The sequence below is a fragment of the Chinchilla lanigera genome, unplaced genomic scaffold (assembly GCF_000276665.1).
Source record: "Chinchilla lanigera isolate Chin_1 unplaced genomic scaffold, ChiLan1.0 scaffold00102, whole genome shotgun sequence".
NCBI classification, from domain to species: Eukaryota; Metazoa; Chordata; class Mammalia; order Rodentia; family Chinchillidae; genus Chinchilla; species Chinchilla lanigera.
Window position 1 is genome coordinate 2,498,542 of NW_004955503.1, and position 23,064 is coordinate 2,521,605.

Sequence of the window (23,064 nt, forward strand, 5' to 3'; positions counted from 1 at the left end):
TGAGCCTCCCTCCGACCCTCTGCCACGGCCCTGCCTTGCAGCAGACACCCATGCACTGAAACCTGAGGCCAAATAAACCCTGTCTCCTTAAAAAATAAAAAAAGAATATATGAAGTCAAGAAATTCATTCTGATTACAAGTTAAGAGTGTATTTGCTATAGGTTTTAGGGAAACTTACCATAAATTCTTTGTGTTAAGATTGTGTCTCATGAGAAATTACCTGTAATTCATCTGCTTCCCAAAATTGAAGTACATCTGTTATAGTCAGGGTTTACAAGGAAAACAATACAGGACACATAATTTATAAGATTATTTTATAATAGTCACCCAAACCGTCATATACGAAGAGAGTTCCAGAAATCTGTCCACACACTAAGACCAAAAGAATCCATCTGAGGGCCTGGATCCCATGGCAATATCCTACATGAGTCCAGCTGAAGACCTACAGCCCATCAGAGTGCCCCCACAAGTCTGACTGGAGGCCAAGGGCCCATGACAGTGTCCTATGCAGGCCTGTTTCATGGATTTGCACGGAGAAGGCCAGTTGTAGAAGCTGGAACATCTGTGCCAGCGGGATGAAAGACCTGTGATTGCAGGCTGAGAGATCTACACTGGAGCCGGGAAGCAACACTCAAAGTAAAGACCAGAGCTTCCCCAAAAAGTACTACAGCCATCCTCAGTGACAACAAGGTCCCGAGCTCCTCTGATGATGAGAACAGCTGGGCCTGTATCTGGAAAGCCAACATGACAAGCTTCTCCAAGACATTGGAGTGCACTGTCTTCACCTCTGAAGCCAGGAAGCAATGTTCAAAGTGAGGACCAGAGCTCCCCCAAAGTGAACTGTAGCCATTCTCAGTGACAGCACGGTCCCGAGCTCCTCCAATGATGAGAGCAGCCGAGTTCATCAGGAAAGCCAGCAGGACAAGCTCCTCCAGGAGAACCAACAGCTCCCAACAGCTTCTTTTCTTTTTCTCCAGTTTGTTTTATTTTGTTGGCAGTAATCCTGAGGTGGGCCTCCCACACCCAGCACCACACTGGTTCAGTTCAGCTGGATGTTATAGGTGGCCACTAGTTGTCAATCCACCACAACATCTGTTTTTGTTTGTACATGTGTATTTAAATAATTGAGTTAAAACCACAGGATTTGTGTTCATTCTTCCATCTGCCCAACAAATACTGAGAGGATTGCCTATGTTGTAGGCTCTGTGCAGTGGACTGAATATACAGGGTAAAGAATACAGGCAAAACTTGACTGTCTGGAACTTGTATTTCAGTGAAGGCCAATAGATAATCCGCATATGAATAAAGAAAGAAAATACCAGACCACATTAAAGTACCCCTAAAATCTAATATATAGTGATATATTTTTGAAGGATGCTTTTGTAATGGATGGTCAGAGAAACATACAGGACGGTAAGAGAAACCTGTATGCGGGTTTGGTACTCAAATGATAGAAAGGAGAGAACCATACACCGATTTAGAGTCGGAGCCTTCCAAGCAGAAGAAACATGTACAAAGGCCCTAATATGGTATACTGAGTGCTAGATAATACACTAGTGGGTGTGGAGTTTACTGAAAAGAGGTAGCAGATAGAATCAGATGATGTTTCAAAAGTAGGCAGTGTCAAATTTATAAGAGATTTTGCAGGCCCCCTGGAAGGAGTTCAAATGGACCAAAGTTTGCCTCTCTCTTGCTTAGTAACTCTGTGTGACTCAGATAAGTTTCTAAGGTTCTTGAGGTTCAGTTTTTTCATTTGTAAAGTGTGAATAGTTAGGGCTTTGTAAGGTTGTTGCAACGGATTAGGATAATAGCCTAACGTGGTGGCGCATGCCTGTAATCCCAGCACTCAGGAGGCTCAGGCATGAGGATCGCTGTCAGTTTGAGGTCAACCTGAGACACATAGTGAATTCAAGGACAGCCTAAACTACATAAAGAGACTTTGTCTCAAACAGAAAAACCAAACTAACTAGGATTAGGGTAATAAATGTACAGTGATTGGCACCTAGTGTCCTCAGGAAGTGGATCTTATTGATAATGATGATAGCCAATGAACATACACTGCATACCTAACTACCTATCAGGCATAGTGCTGTATACTTTATGTTTAACTATGTTTAAATCCTCAAAAGAACTCTGTGATATATACAGAAATCAGATAACTATTAATGATATACTTAAATGGTCCTAAGTAAGAGACATGTGATTTAAATAAAATTTTCATGATTCCAAAGTTAGCCATCGGGCCGGGGATATAGCTCAGTGACACAAGCGCCTTCCTGGCAAGCTCAAGGTCCTGAGTTCGATTCCTGGTACAAAAAAAAGAACCCAAAAAAACAAAGTTAGTCATCTCCTAACCATTGTGCAAATGTCAAGAGGGTAAATCAGTTATAAAGCACATCTTTGCTGACATTTGGTGTTTCTTGTTTATTTTATAACAGCCATTCTAACAGGAGTGAAGTCCTACCTAATTGTGGTTTTCATTTCTTTTTCCCCAGTGATTAGTGATGCTGGGCATTTTTAAAATACTCTTGTTGGCTTTTTAAATATCTTTTTAGAGAAGTATGTACTTAGTTTTCTGCCTATTTTAAAATTGATTATTTTTCTTTGTGTGGGGTTAAGGTTTTTGAGTTGATATTGAGTTTTTCAAGCCTCATGCAAAGGGTTCTAGAATAGTTTGCCTCTATTTACCTATACCACTGCCAAAACCATGGACCCAAGGGAACTTTCTGCATGTGACACTGCATTAGCTTGGACAAAGGCAGCACAAAAAAAAAAACCTATTTTTTTTTATTTTTGCATAGTGTTTTTTCTCTTTTCTGCAGTGCAAGGGGTGTCTTAGGATCACTTCTAAGTTCTGTGATATTCACTATGTACTTGTTGCTTGTAGATTGGTGTTAGTTGGATTTATGTGGGGAAGAGTGAAGCCAGAGAACTATTCTGTTATCTTGTTGATGTCACTTGATCAGATTGATCGCAGTTTGACAGTATCAGCCTTTCTCAGTCTGTGAGAAAAGGGAAGGTGAGGAATAACTCTAATCTAGAGTTTTGTATGTGGCCTTTTTCCCTATGGCAATGAACACAACTTTGTTATCATTGTATGGAGGCAATGTGCTTAGTGATCAAGCCCACAGACCATAGAGTCAGAAAGACCTAAGTTCAAGTTGCAGGCTCTATCACTTACTAGTAATGTGATCTTGCTCAGATTTTTCAGATCTTGGTTTCCACATTTGAAAAAAATGCAGGTAACATTAACCCTTACTTCAGAAAGGCTACTTAACCCAGGGAAGCATCTTAGTTCCTCTGTCTTCTCATCCACTTACCTGCGTGAAGTCTATAGTAGGTCTCTAATGTGGTCTTTACATTCTCACTGCAGTGGTGCGGTTAGCATCTCATGACATTCTTCCTTGATAATTTAAAACTTCTCTACATAAACCCAGTGCTTCCATTACTTTCCCAGCAACTTGCACATACTTCTCTCCCTGCCCCTGCCATCATTTAAAATGCAGATATCTCTATCCTAAACCCTTTCAGTGCCCTTCTCACCTATGGCAGCTTCTCAAATTTGGGCAAAATATAACCTCTTAAATGAAAATCCTTCTCAAATACCCCAGTTTTAACTTAAGTATTTTAGTTATACTGTTTAAATATGTCAAAACAAGTAAGATTTAAGGTATGCTTACAGTTCTTATGTAACTTATCAAGCACACATGTTTAAGAAACAGTCAAACCAGTAAAATGTGATTTAACATGATTTTCGGTGATAGTTTTTTGAATCTGAATTGCCACTCACTGTGGGAATAAACTACAATGCTGGCAGTTTTTGGCTTTCTGTGCCTGTAATGAAATAGGATGGGCTAACTGTGTCACCTGTGTTTTCCGTTTGATCCTTAGTTAAATTTTGATGAGTACTGACAGCATCTTGTGATGTTATTTGGTCTTTATTTTGGTACAAATGTGTTTTCGTATTAAAGCTATCTCATTAGCCAGAGATAATGAGTTTCACTTCTCAGCAGTAATGTGATCCTAAATGCAAATACAGATGGTATGATTAGATGGCAGGACTTTGTTTGAAGTTGGTTATTCAGCTGATCCATTTTATGTCTAGCTTTGTAATATTATCTTACAAAATGAAACTGCAGAATTTTGTACACTGTCTGACCTTCTTCCCTCCAGAGTCAAGTCATCTATCACTGAAACTCCTAGACTGTTCCATCTACTGTGATCATGATCTTATTATGACACCTCACCACCCCCCACAGACTATAACTCTGATGATATAGCTCAGCTTCTCCCGGTACTTCCAGAGCATGGAACATCATGAGAACTCAATAAATGTTAAGTGGTAATATTCTTATATGAAAAAGACACCATATTTACAATAAGAGTTAGATGCCTTGTGCTTCTGTACTGTTCCATAGCTCAGTTTCTTTACAAAGGAAACCTGAATAATCAATGTATTTACAGAGAATATGGTGGTCATTGAAAATTTTATACTTCAAGCTTGGTGTTATGGTGTACACCTATAATCCCAGCACTGATGGAGGGTAGGGTAGTAGGAATGCAAGTTCAAAATCAGCCAGGAATAGACAGACAGACAGACACATATTTTTTGCTCATATAACAGAAGCCATGTGGTATTTAAGTTTCTATGTCTGACTTATTTTACCTAATATTGTGTTCTTAAGTTGCATTCGTTTGCTTATGAATGCCTCATTTATCTTTCTTTATGGCAGAGTAGTACTCCATCATGTATAAATAACACATTGTATTTATCCAGTAAAGAGCAAAATAGAAGATAGATAAATAGGAAGTAGGGAAAAGCTCACATAACACCCCAGATAATCTATTCTGTTGTTTCCAAAATATTTTAAGATAAATGCTAACTGTTTTCATTTACACTAGCAGTTTCTTTTGTTCATTGAAAAACAAGTTTTGTCCTTTAGTTTCTTCTTTGTAAGATAGAAATATTTTTTTGTCTATAATTGGTACTCTGAGTAACATTTTGACCATTCTTTTAAGGTCATGATACACATTATATTAACCATTGTCATTCTCTAATTATTTTGTTATGAGATTTTGTTTTTTTATAGAAGATTATTTTTTATATTTGTTATTAAAATTTACTTGTATTACATTAAAATAAGAAAAAGATCAGCAAGGGCAACTTAAGGAGACCTTATCTTAAAACAATAGTTGATGGTACAGCTCAGTGCTAGAACACCCCTGGGTTGCTCTTCAGTACCGGTCAAAAAATGTTTCATTCTTCAGAAGAGCTAGACTTCTGCTTTAGTATGCATACAGTGTTCTGCTGTGAATCCCAAATTCAAAATGACATGTTCATTTAGTTCAGGGGATTCAAAACTTCATTTTAACATGAGAACTGATTTTCCATAAGAAATCATGTATAATATGAATATATAAAGCAGATAAATGTGTAAATGCTTTATTAGGGGAGCAGAGGGTTGGGGACTGTCCCAGTGACCTTTTCATTTTACACATTTCATCCTCAGCTGCTAAGACAGCCCCCAAGACACTAGGAACTCTATGGACCCTAAGAATACAGTATTAAAAACAAGAGCCTAATCTCCTACCTAAGATAAGAACCCTTTCCTGAGTACGTCAGAAAAATTAGCAGCCCTCCTGTGCCTAAATAAGTGAGGTGATCAGAAATGACTAAATTCAGTGACACCATTTTTCTTTCAATAGGCAATTATTAAAGAGAATACTTATTAAACAAATGATAAAGTACTACATAAAATAGTACTCATTAGCAACATACTTACTGTATACCAGACATTGCATTTCATCAGACATTGCTTTTCATCAGGAGGCTTATTTCATCTTTACAACAAACCTAAGAGCAGGTACTATATAGACTTTGCCCACATTGGAGAATTGAAACCCTGAGTACCAGGAAGTCAAGTGATAGCTTAACTAAATTCAGTCAGCTCTTAATGATAAGAAATACTGAATAAAATTTTCCCCACTTTTCCTCTTTGTGTTATAAAAATGTTACGCTCCCTTGAAGATGGTTTTATACTGTTTTCAGAAAGGAACTATATAGTTGGGTACTATTCTGGCTTCTGACAATTACTTGCCAGTAACACAGTCTCAGACAAGTCATGACTTCTCCATGACTCAATTTTCACAACTGAGAAATATAGTTTTAATAATATCTTTCCCTGCTGTTAGACTGAGATGAAATAATATATAGAAAAAGTTGTGGAAACTATTTGTAAGGTATTGTTGATACCTAAGTTGGTCAATCTCATTCAATGCCAAAGGCACAATCCATTTATTTTCATGTAAAGTAGTTATAGTTCTTTTACTTCTCCTTGTTTTTCTATCCTTTAGATAGTTTACTATTGATGCATTGCCTCCTATCAGCAGCTAGGCAAGGAATTGAGCAATGTTCTGTGTATTCATTTTAGCTGATAGCACTTACTAGAATGTTTGGAAAGCAAGTAGTATGGAAATAATGGGGTATTTTTTGTTCTGTGGAAGAAATTTTTCTTTATTTCATTTACAATTTATAGCTTCATTACCTTCTTAAAATGTATTTTCTATCTAGGCTGTAGGAAACATTTATAATCTGCAAAAGTGTTATTAACCTAGCTTTGTGTCAGTGTCTAAAGTTACTCTTGGAACTGGATCTATGAAATGGTAAAGTGAGGAGGAAAAATAAGTATCTTGTTAGTTTTTGCCTTAACATAAGTACTGATAAGGTTTTCACTATTGTTTCTATCTTTAAAGAGTACAATGTTTATTCCTTTGGACATTGTAACTCATCAAATCTTTCCCATTTTTTACGGTTACTATTTACATTGATGACCTTTTTCCATTTAAAGTGATGCACGTGTTTTCTCCTTTCATTGGAAAGTGCATGAAATAAATCTAGTGGAATTGAAAAATAGAGGAAACAGACTAGTATGAACATTATTAACTTGTTCTGTGCCATAGGCCCTTTTGGTGATCTCGTGGGCCTTCTTAGAATCGTGGTTTTTTTAGTTCAGTCCCTAACACCAGAAAACAAAGAATCATGTTTTTAAATGCCAAATATAAAATACATTGGATTAAGAAGGAAACTAATTGCAATAATATATACTTATGAAAAATTAAAAAAAAAAACCCGACACATTCCAGAGACATAAAAACTTATGTTCAAACTGGATGTGATAGCATATGCCTATTGTCCCAACACTTGGGTAACTGAGACAAAAAGGTTGTGAATTTAAGGACAGCCTGGGCTACTTAGTGAGTTCACTGCTACTTTGGACTACATAGCAAGACCCTGAATAAAAAACATTACATTCTGATATCTTCAAAGTGGTTTCTCATGAAAACAGATGGAGGCATGCAATATTGATCAACCAAGGACTCACTGACAGTTTCTTTCAGCGAAGAAATAGAAGACAGTAGAACAACCATGTTAACTATCCTGTATATACATACATACAAAATCTCTCCTTCTTTCCCTTCTCTTTTCCCACATCCCAGTTGCCCAATACAACAAGCATTGTTAATTTCCTACCACTTTGTTTGTAACTCCGTATTGTCTGTACTGTTCTTTTGCTATTTTGTAAAATGTTGTCTGTCTGTTAATGTTTTCCTCCTTTTATTTTTAAAATTAAAAAAAACACATTACATTCACACAAATATGTGTGTGGATGTTCACAGAACATTTACTCAAACAAAAACTAGAAACAGCCCAAATGTTCTTTAAAGAGTAAAGTCAAATCAACTACAGTGAAGCTATACCATGGAATACTATTTACCAATAAACAGGAGCAAACTGTTGATTTATGCAGTAACATGTATGACTGTCCAGGGCAGTAGGCTCAGTGAAAAGAGCCTTGGAAGAAAGTACCTATAGTATGATTCCATATATATGACATTTTTGAAAAGACAAAAGTTCATAGAACTGTATACACACATACCACATGCACGCACACAAATAAGTGCTGCTAAAACTAGTTCATTCAAAATAAGATAGGTGGGCTTATCAATGTCGGTATCCCAATCTGTGACATGGTAGTATAGATTTACAAGTTGTAACCATTGGGGAAATTAAGGCATCTCTTTGTATTATTTCTTAAAATTGCATGCATATTTCCATTATCTCAAAATAGTTAAAAAATGGAGATGTAGTAATATGTTGCTTAACAATATTTTTTTAAAAAAAACAAGGTGGCAGGTTTTATAACTAGTATAATTTTTAAGAAGTAGTGAGCTCAAATGATATCTGAGGTATTTCATCTGCGACACTTCCACAAATGTATATGTGGTACCACTGGAAACTATGTGTAATGTCTATTGGTGAATAAGTTGCATGTGCTGGTAACACCACTGTAGCGTGTTGCCTATACACATAACTGACATAACTACTAGAGTACAGCAGAGGATACTGAAAATAAAGACATTATATTTACCCTTCAAAATTTACACATTCTTTGGGTTGAAACCCCAGGGTACCCCTGGGTTACATAATGTTTGTATTTCTATTTCATTATTTGATGTATCTCAAGGAGATCTGTAAAATGAAAAATAAACATAAAGCGTGTGCTTTTTTTACTCAAGCACTGGATGGTAATAAGGGCTCAAAGAAATGCTCGTAGAAATACTTTATAGTTTTAAAGATTTGGGGCTGGGGATTTAGCTCAGCGGCAAAGCGCCTGCCTGGCAAGCGCAAGGTCGTGAGTTCGGTTCCCGGTGCCGGAAAAAAACCAAAAAAAAAAAAAAAAAGATTTACTTGGTGTCTCATCCATATATAGATTGTTCATCATAATTACTTATTACTAGTATTAAAAAATAATTATTGATAGATTTTAAAGGTAAAACAACCTACATATTTATTGTTTTATATTAAAGAAAAACATGTCAGACTGATTGCTTACTATCCAGGTTAATATTGAGCATCATGAGATATTTTAATTTGCTTTCACTAATAAATCATTAACAGTTGCTTAGCCTTTCAGTGTTGGTATCTCAGAGGTTTTCTAGGTCAGATATGACTGTGTTATAAGAAATGAAGTTTCTGTGTTTTTGAATAATCATTCTTTAAAATATTACCTTTTTATTTCAACTAAAGTTAAAATTTAAAGATTTTTAGCTGAGTATTTGATATTATTATGTAGTAGTTTCCTTTACATTCTATAAGTTAAATATATGTTTCACAACAAAAGATACAGAATAGCCACTAGGTTTAAATATATATGTATGCTTTCTTTACATACTTGACATTTTTCTTAGTACATGTGCTCAAATAATAAGCATTTTTCTTCTGGTTTTAGATTCTGTAATCTGACGGTGAAATGGTTAACTGACATTTAATATGCTGAAGCTTCAATACATAAAGAACAAATGATTTTGTCTTCATAAACTTTATATGTACTATTATTTTATTAAACATTTCAGCTAAAAAAAAAAAAACATTTCAGCTAATTACATTTAGTCACATCTTTTTGGGAGAAAATGGTACATATAATCTGAAGGATTATGATACTTCTACATCCCTGTGAAAAAATATTTGTTTCCTGCCGCAGGATTTTAGATCCGTTCTTTTATTTTGTATATTACTTCAACCTCTGAAAATACCCTTATTAAAAACAGTGTTTCCTGACAGATCTTTTTTAAAATGGGAAGGGGACCACCAACACATGGAGGAAGGGGAAAGGTGGAGAAGGGGAGGGGAATTAGGGCATGTTATGTGTATGTGCCAACTTCCTACAATATGAATGTAATCATTATGTACTGAAAACTTGTAGTAATAACATTTTTAAAAAATTAAAAAAGGGTTTCCCATAGTGGGGAATGACACTGTGTGATGTTATCTCATGATAGTAATTTTCTGTATATATTTTTATATACTTCATTTGATAGTATGCAACATCTTTTACTTTACATTTTTTCTGTGCAAATTCAGTACAAATTAGATTTAAAATTATTTCAAATATTGTAATAAATGTAAGTTTTTTGTATTTTTGATAACTATATTAGGTAATTGTAATACTTTTCTTTCAAGAGAGGTTTTTCTTAGAAAAATATATACTATCCAAGGGTTCAGTAACATATTTTGAGTTGTGTAGCTCACAAAATACATCATTATCCAAATAAATGGGCAGATTGACTGGGATAGGGCACTTGTTTTGTTTCCCTTTCCTACATAAACTCAAGGAGCTGATGACAAGGAACATGAATTTTTAATTTCTTATACTTTAAAATTTACAGTTACAACTGGGTATGGTAGTGCATGCCTGTAATCCCAGCACTCAGGAGGCTGAGGCTGGAGGATTGCCATGAGTTTGAACCCAACCTATAATTCAGGGTTCAAGGACAGTCTGGACTATATAGCAACACTCTGTCTCAAAAAAAAAAAAAAATTACAGTTGCAGGAACATTTAAAAGAGCAAGTCTAAGCATTTACAGATATAATTCTAAATTTGTTAATAACATTTTATCTTTAGAGAACCACAGTGGTGGATGAGACACTCATTTGATTAGCACAAATCTTGAAAATTGACATTAGACTTTATAAAACATATCCAAATTAGTAATAATGTTATTGTTTTCATGAAAATATTGCCCTTCTACTGAGGATAACACCACTGATAGTAATTGCTATCTCTATGGACAATGTAGCTGAAACTCTGTGTACAGTCAATAGTTCCACCCATTATCTGTAGCTAGATAACTTTCCAGCTAAGAAGTATGAAGCCTGTTCTCATCTATTTTAATATTAAACTATGAAAAACTATGCTCAGGCTAAGTCAGTCTAAACTCAGAAGTGGTTATATCCAGTACAAACTAAAATAAAGCTTTTTAGACTAATACTTTTCTTGTTTTAATATTAACATTACATATCAGAATGACGAATATGTGACTATTAAACTGGCTCAAAGTACATTTTAGTTCTTTGTTTACTGTCTTAGAATAACATAAGCATATTATAATATATTAATAATATAAGCATATAACCATCCTAATGATTTTCAGATTTAGGAATGACTTCAAATTAGGAAAGTTTTTTGTTCACCTAGTTTTGGAGGAGCATGATATAATCTAATTGCTAACTTTGCCTGCAATATTTTTTAAAGATCAAATGGGCACAGTGGTAATTTTCATTAATCTCATACAGAGCAGCTAATTAAAATTCCCATTATTATCCACCCATTATCTAGTTGTTTCCTTTGTTCAGTATCAGAGCAGGCTGTTAATAATAAGCCATTCTTGTATTATAGTCCTATTAAGTATAGAGAGGTTTAGTTTAATCTATTGCACTGTTTTGTTCTTAGGTGACTTTTTTAATATCATGTTGTACCACGTTGACTATGTTGAACACACTTTGATATTTTGTAATAGAAATTTCATGATTAAATACTTATTGCTCCATTTTTTTCAACGTTAGGGAAAGGCAGCATGTAGTGCATAAAGGAATGACCTAAGGAACAGAGTATTTGTGCTTTTGTCCTTTTCACAAATTATATGAGCTTGGCAATCACTTGTATTCTTTATTTCTGTAATGAATATGTTAGAAGAACTTGTCTTCAAGGGTGGGCCTAGCCTTAATATGCTATCATATTTGCATAATTTTCAAATAGGAAATTCTATTAAAACCTCACATTTCTTTTATGCTTCCCAAAAGGTATTTGTTGTAGAAAGTTCCATATTTTCTGTCTTATTCTATTAGATTTTCTGTTTTCATTCCTTACAGTAGCAGAATATCCTAAATCATATAATTTAAACTTGTTTCTGAGACTTGGATGGGTGGTGAACTCCAAGGTCATGGGCTGGCCACACTGTCCATAAACAATATCTCAGCTGTGACTATATACCTTAATTAAATTCATCATATACAAGTCGATTGGAAAGAAAGTAACATTTTCTGTGTCTGAGGGTACAAATGACATGCTGTTTTAGGTACATTGAACATACATTGTCTTAATCTTCACACCAAACATGATGGCTAGATGTTTTTTATCACTAGGTCACAGATGAGCAAACAGGGTTATAGCGGTTAGTTAATAACTTGCTGAAGGGTTACTGGAAACTAAGTGGGCTGTGACTCTGAGCTGTACCCAGCAGATCATATAGTATCTCAGTTTCTCTGTCCTATACTCAGCATCTCTGAACATATTATAATTCAAAGTCTCAGAACCTATAATATGCTGAAGCAAAGCTAAACTAAGTTTAGAAGTTGTACCATCTTAAAACTCATCTGTCATTCACACATTTATTTCCCTCCCTGTGTCCCTCCCTTTCTTCCTAGAAATACATATTAAATGTTTACTGTATATTGAACATTTTGTTATAAGCTGTGAACCCAAAAGTGAATAAGACAAGCAGCATCCCTTACTTAAAGAGTTTATGTTCTAGTGGGGAAGACATAATAAACAACTTAACGACTAAACAAGATAAACTTATACAAAGCTAATACTGTAGTTGAGATCTAAAATGTGATGACAAGAGAAGATTTTCGGCTTGAGATTTAAATGATGGGAGGCAGTAATGGAGATTCTGCTAAGAGTCTTCCAGGCAGAGAAAATGGCAAAATAGAAAGTTCCATACACGGGCCTCAGGGCAGGGTCCATCGTGATTGTTTAATCTATTAGTTAGGGAAACAACTACTACTAGTTTCTATTGGTTTATTGAAAGGAACAGTTAATGTTTAATTGTTTGATCAATCTTACATGCCTGTATCTGGTTATCTGAATAACTACTTTGAAGATAACAATATGTAATACAATAACCATTGTTAATTTCCTATCAACTTGTTTTGAAATTCTGTATCGTTTTTGTTGTTCTGTGTTGTTTTGTTTATGTCTTTGTTTTTGCTCTTTTCTCTTTAAAATAAAAAAAAGGAAAATAAGTTTGAGAATTTTATGTAAGTAGTATGTGATTGTGGACTGACAATCTTTTAATTTCTTATAAGTAGTAGTTTTCAGAGTGGTACAGCATTAAACAATTCCATTAATTGTTACTGATGGAACTTGCATTGTTGTAGAAAGTGAGTTGATTGAGCAAAAATAAAAGTATAATTTCCAATTATACTATAAATGTTTACCTGCTGTTACTGTTTGTGGAATAAGACATGAATAGATGATTTATAGGAATGTAAAATGATTTCAAATGCATATTTTATTTACTATGCCATTTATCTGCTGATTCATTTATAAACTTTTATATCTACCATATCTCCTAACAACACAAGAAAAGCCAAGTTAGTGGTCATTTTACAAAATATGGGAACTAAAGTGTGAAACTATACTTTCAGTTTTGTAACTGTTATGGACAAATTCAATAATAGCACTCTTGTTGGGCAGATTCAGGTACTCGTGTCAGAACTAGGTATACATGGAGTTTCTAGTATAGAATAAGAAAGATACAAGTGACTTTTACCATAATATCTTAAGTGCTATGATAGTGATAAAAATCATACTGCTTTAAGCAAATAGATTGCCTTTATATGTTGTAAGGCTTTATCAGACTTTTGACATTTATCAATGGAATTTTTAATTCAGAAATTAAAAATGATTGATATTTCCTATATAGAAAAGGTGCTTTAGTCACTTTCCCATTGCTGGGACAAAGCACCTGATATATACAATTTAAAGAAAGGTGTATTTTGGTTCATGATTTCAGAGGATTCAGTCCATGCATAGTTGGCTAGCTCTAAGGCAGAAATGGAATGGCAAAAGGGCATAGTGGAGGAAAGCTTTCCAACCCATGACAGCCAAGAAGCAGAGAGACAGGGAAGAGCCAGAATGAGTGATATATCCTTCAAAGATATGGCCTTAGTAACCATATTAATGAGTATATTGCTCCCATAATCCAGTCATCTTCCTAAAGGTGTACCTCTGATTACACGAAACTTGTCAGAGACATTTGTGATCTAAACCATAACAGGAGGCATTCTTAATAAAAAATAAAATTCAGGAGAATACATATGTAAAGAAGAAATTATGATTAGGTTTCTTTAGCATGTGAAAATATGAGTTATTAGCATCATGAATGTGTTGGTGGCATATTCCTCCCAGCCTTTTCCCTGAACTACATATATACTTCTTGGGAGGTGATGAAGCCAAGGAGCTATGGTGAGATAGTAAGTTCCACAAATAACTCCTTGTGTATTAGAAATTAAAAACCCATTGCTATCTGATAAATATATTTAACAACTTTTAAAAATTACAGTGTAGAAGTAACAAGAAGGGATAGTTGTGAATTATTGAATGCTTTATACTGACTTGATCAGCATGCTAATTGGAGAATATCTTATTTTACATTTTAATAATCATTTTCACTTGTTTTTGAGATATGGTCATACTCTGATATCTTTTAACAGATTTAGGTCACTCATAATGTTTTACATTACTTTTTTTTTCATTTTCAGGAACTGAATATAAATATGTTAACTAGGAAAATGAGTAAGACAATTTTTTAAAATGTTCATTCTCTAGGTTAAAGATGAGTAGCTAATACTACTCCTAATGCCTGGAGTACAAATTTAAGTGCCCTTGTCGATGACATTTTGTGCAATTTAAGTCCCTATTCTATTTGGTGAGCACTGCCAGTGTAATTTTCTCTTCAGTGTGGGTGAGGAGAGCACAATTTTAAAGTTCTTTTTAAAAAACCTTGCTTGTCTAAACTAGTATCTCTTTGATTTCATAGGGTGGGCTGAAAAACAGCAAACATGAATGCACCCTGTCTTCACAAGAATATGTTCATGAATTACGATCTGGTATTTCAGATGAGAAACTTCTTAACTGCCTAGAATCCCTGAGGGTTTCTTTAACTAGTAATCCTGTCAGGTAAGTGGTTCTTAGCATTTTGGTATGATTCATATAATTTGTGCTATATATAATTTTTTGGGAATAGAGTGAGTTATAACTTCAGGATTTTCTGAATAGAAGTCTGATACTAGCTGACAAAACAGTGATGTTTGATTATCAGATTGTAAACATTTAAAATGTATTTAGTTAACCTGATCTGTAATATTTATAATTTTTCAGAATACTAATATTACGTGAATAGTTAATTCCTGTTTGTTTGCATTAAGCCAGAAGTTACATATCCATATTAACATGGAAATGTATTTGTGTATTCAGATAATTATTACTAGATATTGATTTACAAAATAAATTGAGTATATTGGCTCTATATTTTTATTTTTAACACTTGAGAAGTATATACAATTTCACTTTTTGTAAAAGTTTTAAATATATTATTCATATACTTCTCAAATTTTGAGATAGCAAACATTAAATTATTTCAACCTGTAAAAAAAAATAAGAGATCAATGATGAACTCTAAAATGACACAGTTAAACTCTTAACTGACTATTACAAAGGAATGTTAAGGAGAAGTTTACTTTCTAGTAATAGATTCCAATAACTGTTGTTTCTTGAATAAACATAAAGTAACTTCAAATTAATAGCACCCCAAATAAAATGTTTTCTAGAGAAAAATATTTTTCAGTGCACTAGCAAAATACTTTTAAGATCTACTCAAATGCTACAGCATCAAGATTATTACTATTATTATTGGTAACAGGGTCTTGCTATGTAGCTCAGGCTGGCCTTAAACTTGCTATAAGGCTCAGAATGGCCTCAAACTCGCTGGGATCCTCCTGTCTCAGCCTCCCTAGTGCTGGGATTACAGGCATGACCACCACCCCTGGAAAACATCATATTTAGAATTTACTAGATAAGTGAATATATAAAAAAATCACATAGTGATTGTATTTGTGTTTTTTATAATATGTAGTAGACTTAAGTCTTGTACATTTTCTGACTTGTACATACAACCTTGAAAATAATTTAGAGTTCAGTCATTCAATTTGTATGTATGTATAAATTTTAAAATGCCATATTATTTATATATGATAGTACATTTAGAAAAATATGTGGAAAGTTATAATTTTAAAACATAAAAATTATAAAGTGATTATATGTGACTTAATTTGGAGTATATTGATTGTTCAAAGGTAGCTGTCTTTCTATTTCTTCCCGGATATGTCAAGTTTTAATGATTTGAGCAAGGTATGGGAGCTGAGAACGGTAACCACAGTATACCCCACCACCCACCAACCAAGATAATCTAGAGCACCCTACCATTGGGAGGATTTATGTGTTCCAGAAATTTCTTTGGTATAGTTGAATAATTGAGTAAATAAATCTTGAAGAAGTTACTGGAAGAAGTTGTGGCATTTAGGAATGAAGGGAGACACTAGTATAGATTTTTAGTAGAAAAAGTGTGTTTTTGTAAAGGTGTTAGGGAAGGGTTGAAATTATACGTGGTGCCTTTAAATGGGTGGGACATCACAAAGAATTATGGGATCACCTGACAATTTGGCAGGTTTTGATAGGCTGGAGGCCGCCATCTTTGGTAGCTGATTGATTCCCTGGGTATCAAGAAGCAGGCTGTGTCGTCAAGCCCTCCTCATTCCATTCTGGCGGGAGCTCTGAGGTAGATTGTGACGCGGCCCGCCGAGTCACTCCTCACCTCTTCCTCTTGCTGAGCTGAGCCTTAAGATGGAAAAGCGTGAGTTTGGGAGCTATGGCAACATCTCTGTTTCGGGCGGGGCCAGTGCGAGCAATAACCAAGTGCCTGAGGTAGGCCCAGGGCCTGCTTTCAAGATCGTAAGATCTAGGCCCCGAATCCAGACCGTTTTGCCTTGTTGCACCAGCCAGCTGCTTAACTCCACTCTGGTTGACAACGTGTTCAAGATTAGGGGCGTTGAGATTGCCCAGGTCTCCATCGTGGGGGTAATCCGGCGGGCAGAGCAGGCTCCTAACTACATTCTTTATAAAATCGATGACATGACTTTTAAGCCGATTGAGGCCCGCCAGAAGCTTGGCAGAGAGAAAGCCAAGCAGGATGTGACTCCGCTGCCGGTCGGAGTATATGCCAAAGCGTTCGGGGTCCTCACCAGCTCCGGGGGAGCAACGATTCTTGAGGTTCTGAGAATTCGCGTCCTTGAGGACATGAACGAGTTCACGGCGCACATTCTGGAGGTGGTCAACGCACACATGATGCTGGGTAAGGCGCAGCGAGCGTCGGCTGAGGAAGATGTGCCTGTGGCCCCGCCACCGGTGGGGGACGCTGCCGCGGTTCGTGGCCAGTGCGAATTTAACTCGATCGTGAAGGAAGTGCTGCGTGTGATCCAGGAGTGTCCCCTGCTGGAAGGGAAGAGCGTGCCCGAGCTGCAGACTGAGCTGTGCGCAGTGAGTGCCGAGGCTATCAAGCAAGCGGTCGAGCACCTGACCACCGAAGGCCACATTTATCCTACTGTGGATCGGGAGCATTTTAAATTTGCTGGTTGAAGCAGGGAAAACAACTTTTCATTTTCTGAAGAGGCTTGCCTCCAGCTGTGACTAATTTTGACCTGTTGACTTTTAGGAAGTAGGATTTTTCAACAAAATCTCAACTGGCGTCTTCTGACAACTTTTCGAAGTGCTTTGAACTTTCCTGGTTTTCTAACTGTATTTGAGGCTCAGAGGGAGACCTGGATGGATAAATTGACTGGAGTTTGTGGAATTTATCAGCAAGATAATGAAAATACTCTACCAAAGTTGAATTTGGAAGAGAAAAGCTACAGAAAAAATAGAATTCATTGTTGTGGGGGAGTTTCCTTTACTAAGTGTATGTCAGGGAGCCAGCCAAAAGAGACAAAAAAGGGTTTATATTTTACTTGTTTTTATACTAGTCTTATTTTTCATGTTTAGATTTAGCTTATTATAGGCATATTAATATTTATTCCTAAATACAGTAATTCTTTAATTCAAATGTGCTAAAAATAGTAGCTCATGATTTCAAATGCAGTTGAAGCTTGAGTGATTTGCTGTTGTTACCGTGGATTTATGTTATCTTCAAATAAGATTACACTGTATTTAAATAAATCATTTTGTAGAGTTATCTTTAAATTCATTTTTCTTAACATATGTTCACATTTAATGGTTTTCAAGTGTGATGTGATATTTAGATTAAATGACTATTATAATTACATAGTACATGAATGTCATACTTTCTCTAAGTTTGATGTGCTAGTGTATTATCTATATTATTAAATGCTCAGTTTTATGTAAAATGATAGTTTACTTAGAGGTTAGACAAACAAAAGATCATTACACGAATATAAAACTTGGTAAGTTTAACAGATACTTATTCAAACGTTTTATTACAGTTGTTTTGAAAATTGTAACTTTCCTGTATAATTTTTTTCCAAGTACATTTGAATGTCTTATAACCTTGAGGAATAGTAGTTTTTTTAATCCAGAATAACTTGGTTTTTTACTTTACATAATACAAATAGCATGTTACATCTTAGTTTTAATACATTTTCATTTAAATTAATTATGTGAGACCTAAATCAATAACCATTAAAGTAAGCTCTCAGTTACTCATATAGTATTTCTCATAGTTCTAGTTTTGTTTATGTTAGAGGGAATAAAAAATATTTTGGATACATGTATATATATATTTTTTTCATTTAGACAAGTGTGGGTGTGAACGTGTGCCTGTGTGTGTGTGTGTGTGCGTGTGTGTGTTTGTGTGTTCAGCCTAGTAGAAGTGAAGAACATCACATGTCTTAGTTGGGCCACACAAAGAAGGCACAAAAAAACAGATAATCTCTTATGTATATACCATCACCAGTAGTCTGTATTGCCAAGAAAACTATTCCAAAATGACCTCTTGTTGCCAATCTTTTTGAAAACTGACTACCAGTGCTGGAGATTGAACCTATAGCCTTCACACTGAGCTACTTCTCTAGCCCCTTCTGTAAAATTTCTTTGAGACAGAGCCTCACTAATTTGCTAAGTTGCCAAGCCTAGCTCAAACTTATTATCTTTCTGCTTCTGTCTTCCAGCCTACTGGGATTACAAGCACATGCTATCGTACCCAACTGTTATTATTTCATAGATGAGGAACTTAAGTTCAGAGAGGTTAAGTAAATTGCTCCATTATAAGGTTATGTGCCTAGTAATTGCCAGCACTCCAGCAGAAACCATATTCCCTTGGAGCCTGGGCTCTTAAGAGCTACTTTGTATTGCCTTACAATGAAGAAAGTCTATTAAAATATTCTCTTTTCCCTGTTGTCATAGACTACACATTTTGCCTTTATTTCTTTCATTAAAACTTGTTTGACTTGAATAAAGAAAACTATGAAGGGGGCTGGGGATTTAGCTCAGCGGCAAAGCGCCTGCCTGGCAAGCGCAAGGTCGTGAGTTCGGTTCCTGGTACCGGAGAAAAACCAAAAAAAAAAAAAAAAAAGAAAACTATGAAGGCTTAAAAAAGTGAAAGATATAAAAGCTAATTTTGTACCCATCTACTGGCTTAACAAGCAAAATTTTATTTTATTTTTTTTTTTGCAGTTATAGGGAACTTAGTCATATAACAGATTAATTTTTATTTCTTAGGGGCTCTGTAACCATCACCACAAACTGGGTAGTTTGCCCAAGAACAACTTGATCTCTCACAGTTTAGGTAGCCAAAAATCTGAATCAACATGTCATCAGGGAACTTCTTCCAAATATCCAGGACAGGGGTCTTTCTTCCCTTCTTGCAGCCATCTCAGTCTCGCAGTCTTTTATAAGGACAGCTTAATTGGATTTGGAACCTACCCACATCCAGTATAAATTTTATCTTGATTCTTATCTCAATTATATCTACAAAGACCCTGTTCCAAATGAGATTGTATTCTGAGTGGACACTATTCAACCCACTGCAGTTATGCAAAGGAACAATGCCCTGAAAACCAGTGAAATAAAGCTACATTCTGTCCAGGTAACAGAATTACTAAATTTGAATAGCCAAAGATGTACAGTTACTTACATTTATCTTCATGAATAAAATGAAGTTTTATTAAAACAAAATTTTCTGTAGAACTAAATTCTGAGAGATAGCTTGTTATAGTTATGGTGCAATGCCAGTTTTCAGATCTGACTTCTAATCATTGATAGCACTGTATGATGATGTTATAAATGCAATCGTATTCAAATGCAATAAAAATCGTAATTATAGACTCTTCTTTCTTATATTCTCTTTTACTTAGTTCAAACCCATTATTTTTTTAACTGGAGCCAGAATATTAGTGTTTAGAAATTATTTTGAAGCATGTGAAAAATGTTCCTCCCTAAGGCTAGAGGGTTTTCTAGCATGCCATTATTTTCTTGTATTTATAAGTATATTTAGTCAATCTGACATCATTTATAATTTTCTTCAAATATTGAAGAAAGCAGTTTCTAAAACACCATTGCATAACTATTTTCACAATGTATGTTCATTAGTACCAAAGCATTTGCTCCCTCAGGGCTGATTCCCTTCTTTACTGCAATTTTAGCGGATTTCTTATTCTTTAGCCACTAGTAAAAGAAAACTTATGTAAGTGTGTACACACATACATTTATTGATAGCATTTACTAAATATTCTCAAAGCACAATCATTTCAGAATATTAAATAGTCATCAACTTCATACAGCATTTAATCATTCTGATGATAAAGGCTCTGAGGAAGTAATTTCATTGTATTATTTTCTGCTAAAAGCCAATATTTAAAAATACCTGTATAAACCATCATTTAGTGGCCATATCCCAAATCACTGTCTTACTATGCATTCCCTCAACGCTTATTTTCTAGTGTATATATTTACCTCCACCTGCCTGTGTTCCATAATAGCCTCATGCATGTATGTCTGCTTTTTCATTTAGATTTTGTCTTCTCTAGGGAAGGGACCCTCTTGCCCTCTTATTTGTTTCGTTGTAGCTGTTACTGTGTAATTTATGTACAATAATATATGATTCGACGTGGATATTGACCCACCATCACAACAACCTATGCTTCTCCAGCAGTGAGAATGAATTTGAATTAGTGTGGCACTAGTTTGTGATCATGCATTTTATCTGTAATCAGGGAAAAGAATGTAGGTAACTTCTTCCACATAGGGATGAAATTAATTCATTTGATTTGAAGTGTATTCATAAACTACACACAGCATAGCATACTTCACATGATAATATTTTTATACATGGTGAATTAATGAAGTTTAATGTTTACACTTCAATTTAACACCCTAAAAATGCATGTGTTTTTTCTATAAAATAAATCCCAATCTGCTATCACAAATTGCATTTTATACCATGATCTGTGTGTGATTTAGAATAAGAAAAACATTACAGATTTTTATTAATGTGACATTACTAAAGTTCATGAAAGGAATCAGTGTCTACTGAAAATAACAAATGAGTTTCAATGATTTTATTACCAGCCAACCCATTACAGGATGTATAGGTGTTTGGCCGTGCATTTTACGTTCATCTGAAGAAATGTGTAGCAATAAATCATCGTCACTAAGGCTTCTCAACCTATGACAAAAGCAGCAAATACTAGTTTAAAGAATAGTATCAAAGAGTTGTGATTGCACAGAAATTTTTTTCACAGTTGTTGCTGAAATTGTCTTACAGCTTGAGAGGTAGTTTACTCCACTAGGAAATTTTTTCTCGTTTTCTTAGGATCTCATTATCTGCCAGACTCATAGTATAGTGTCTGTGTTCACTTCCCATGATGATAGCCTCCTCAGCGAATGTTACCAAGCAGGTGAAAACAGAAAATATATTTTAGGGTTTATAAATGTGCAGTTATTTGTGTTGCATCTAGGATATTTGTTGTTACTTGATGTTTTACTTTCCTTTAAACACATTTTCTAGCATGTTAACAAATATGCACTTTAACGTCATAATCATTGTAATGAAAATACTGCAATGTTGACAGCAATACAAATTAAGAACAGATGTACTTTCTCAAATATGCCTGTTAGTAAGTAAGTAAACAGCCTGTATTAAACTTATTAAAAGGTTTGCCAAACAAACAATACTACTTAAAGAGTTAACATAAAGCTAGGTATAGATCGATATTCTTAGAACATTTTGCAAAAGCCGACATATGAAACATGAAATAATGAAGCCACATTTTTATACTGTAGAAATGCAAATGGAACTTAAATTATAAGGCAACATTATGAGCTGTATTGCTAAAGCAGGATTTTAAAATTGATATTTTGAATTTGTTTGCTATAATTTCTAAATGCATGTATCATTTTAGAATACCCCTAATACATTTATATAAAGAATAGAAAGTAGAGAACACATTATAGTTGTCAATTTATTTATTTATTTTTTATTTTATTTTATTTTATTTTTTTGGTTTTTCTCCGGTACCGGGAACCGAACTCACGACCTTGCACTTGCCAGGCAGGCGCTTTTGCCGCTGAGCTAAATCCCCAGCCCCTTATAGTTGTCAATTTATATACCTTATTTCAATATCTTGATCACCAATTTCAGTTATTATTAATCTTATATCCAACCTTATTTGAATAAACTTTTACCATAAATAATAATTATGAATAAATATTAGCAATGAATTTTTAATCATATACAACTAGCTTTAAAACACAATTTTGACTTAAGCATATCCAACATTGTACTTCATAAGAGAAGCAAACAAGATCTTTTGTATCCTTTGTTATTATTACAATGAATTAGGCACAGCAATTATTGATCCCCTATTTTCATGACAGAAACATTACAGACATTAAAATAAATAGTAGCTCATGTGTGGGCATTTATTTTGTTATGTGGCCTATGTATCTCTACCAAAAATAATTTTTAAAAAAGTTTTTGAAAATAGGGCAGATTGAATACAGTACAAGTTGGTACCTCTTTTTAGGGACTTTATATTGCGTATAGTTTTATGCTTATTTAGTCTATTGCGGTAGTGAGGCCAGAATTCAAATTGGATTGGTTTTGAGTACGTACAGGTGGCTCATGGAGGCCTGGCCTTGGGGTCTGTGTCTGGCTCCTTGCCCTTCCTGTCTGTTTTTTCTCCCACTGTGGTGCTACCAGGCCAATGTGAACTAAGAAGCTTTACTCCCATAGATCCTGCCACCCTGATGTTTTTGCCTTGGAATCAGCTGATTACGGAGTGAAAGGATGAGCAAATTAAACCTTTCTTCCTTTAAATTGTGGGATTGGGATAATGTACCTCAGCAACAGCAGGAACAGATTAATACATCT

The 23,064-nt window shown here is 34.8% G+C and overlaps 2 protein-coding genes across 3 annotated transcripts in view; both read left to right on the plus strand.

The window, feature by feature from the left end:
* Diaph2 (diaphanous-related formin 2) overlaps positions 1 to 23,064 on the plus strand; it is an 807,533-nt gene that overhangs the window by 173,608 nt on the left and 610,861 nt on the right. For both annotated transcript variants that reach the window (XM_013505853.1, XM_013505854.1), the window contains exon 6: positions 14,665 to 14,804. In XM_013505853.1, the coding sequence (XP_013361307.1) occupies positions 14,665 to 14,804 (140 nt within the window). The remainder of the gene's footprint in view (positions 1 to 14,664; positions 14,805 to 23,064) is intronic.
* Positions 15,919 to 18,432, plus strand: Rpa4 (replication protein A4, 30kDa). The gene has a single exon (XM_005406926.2). It carries the CDS (start codon positions 16,527 to 16,529, stop codon positions 17,316 to 17,318), a length of 792 nt encoding a protein of 263 aa, XP_005406983.1. The 5' UTR covers positions 15,919 to 16,526; the 3' UTR covers positions 17,319 to 18,432.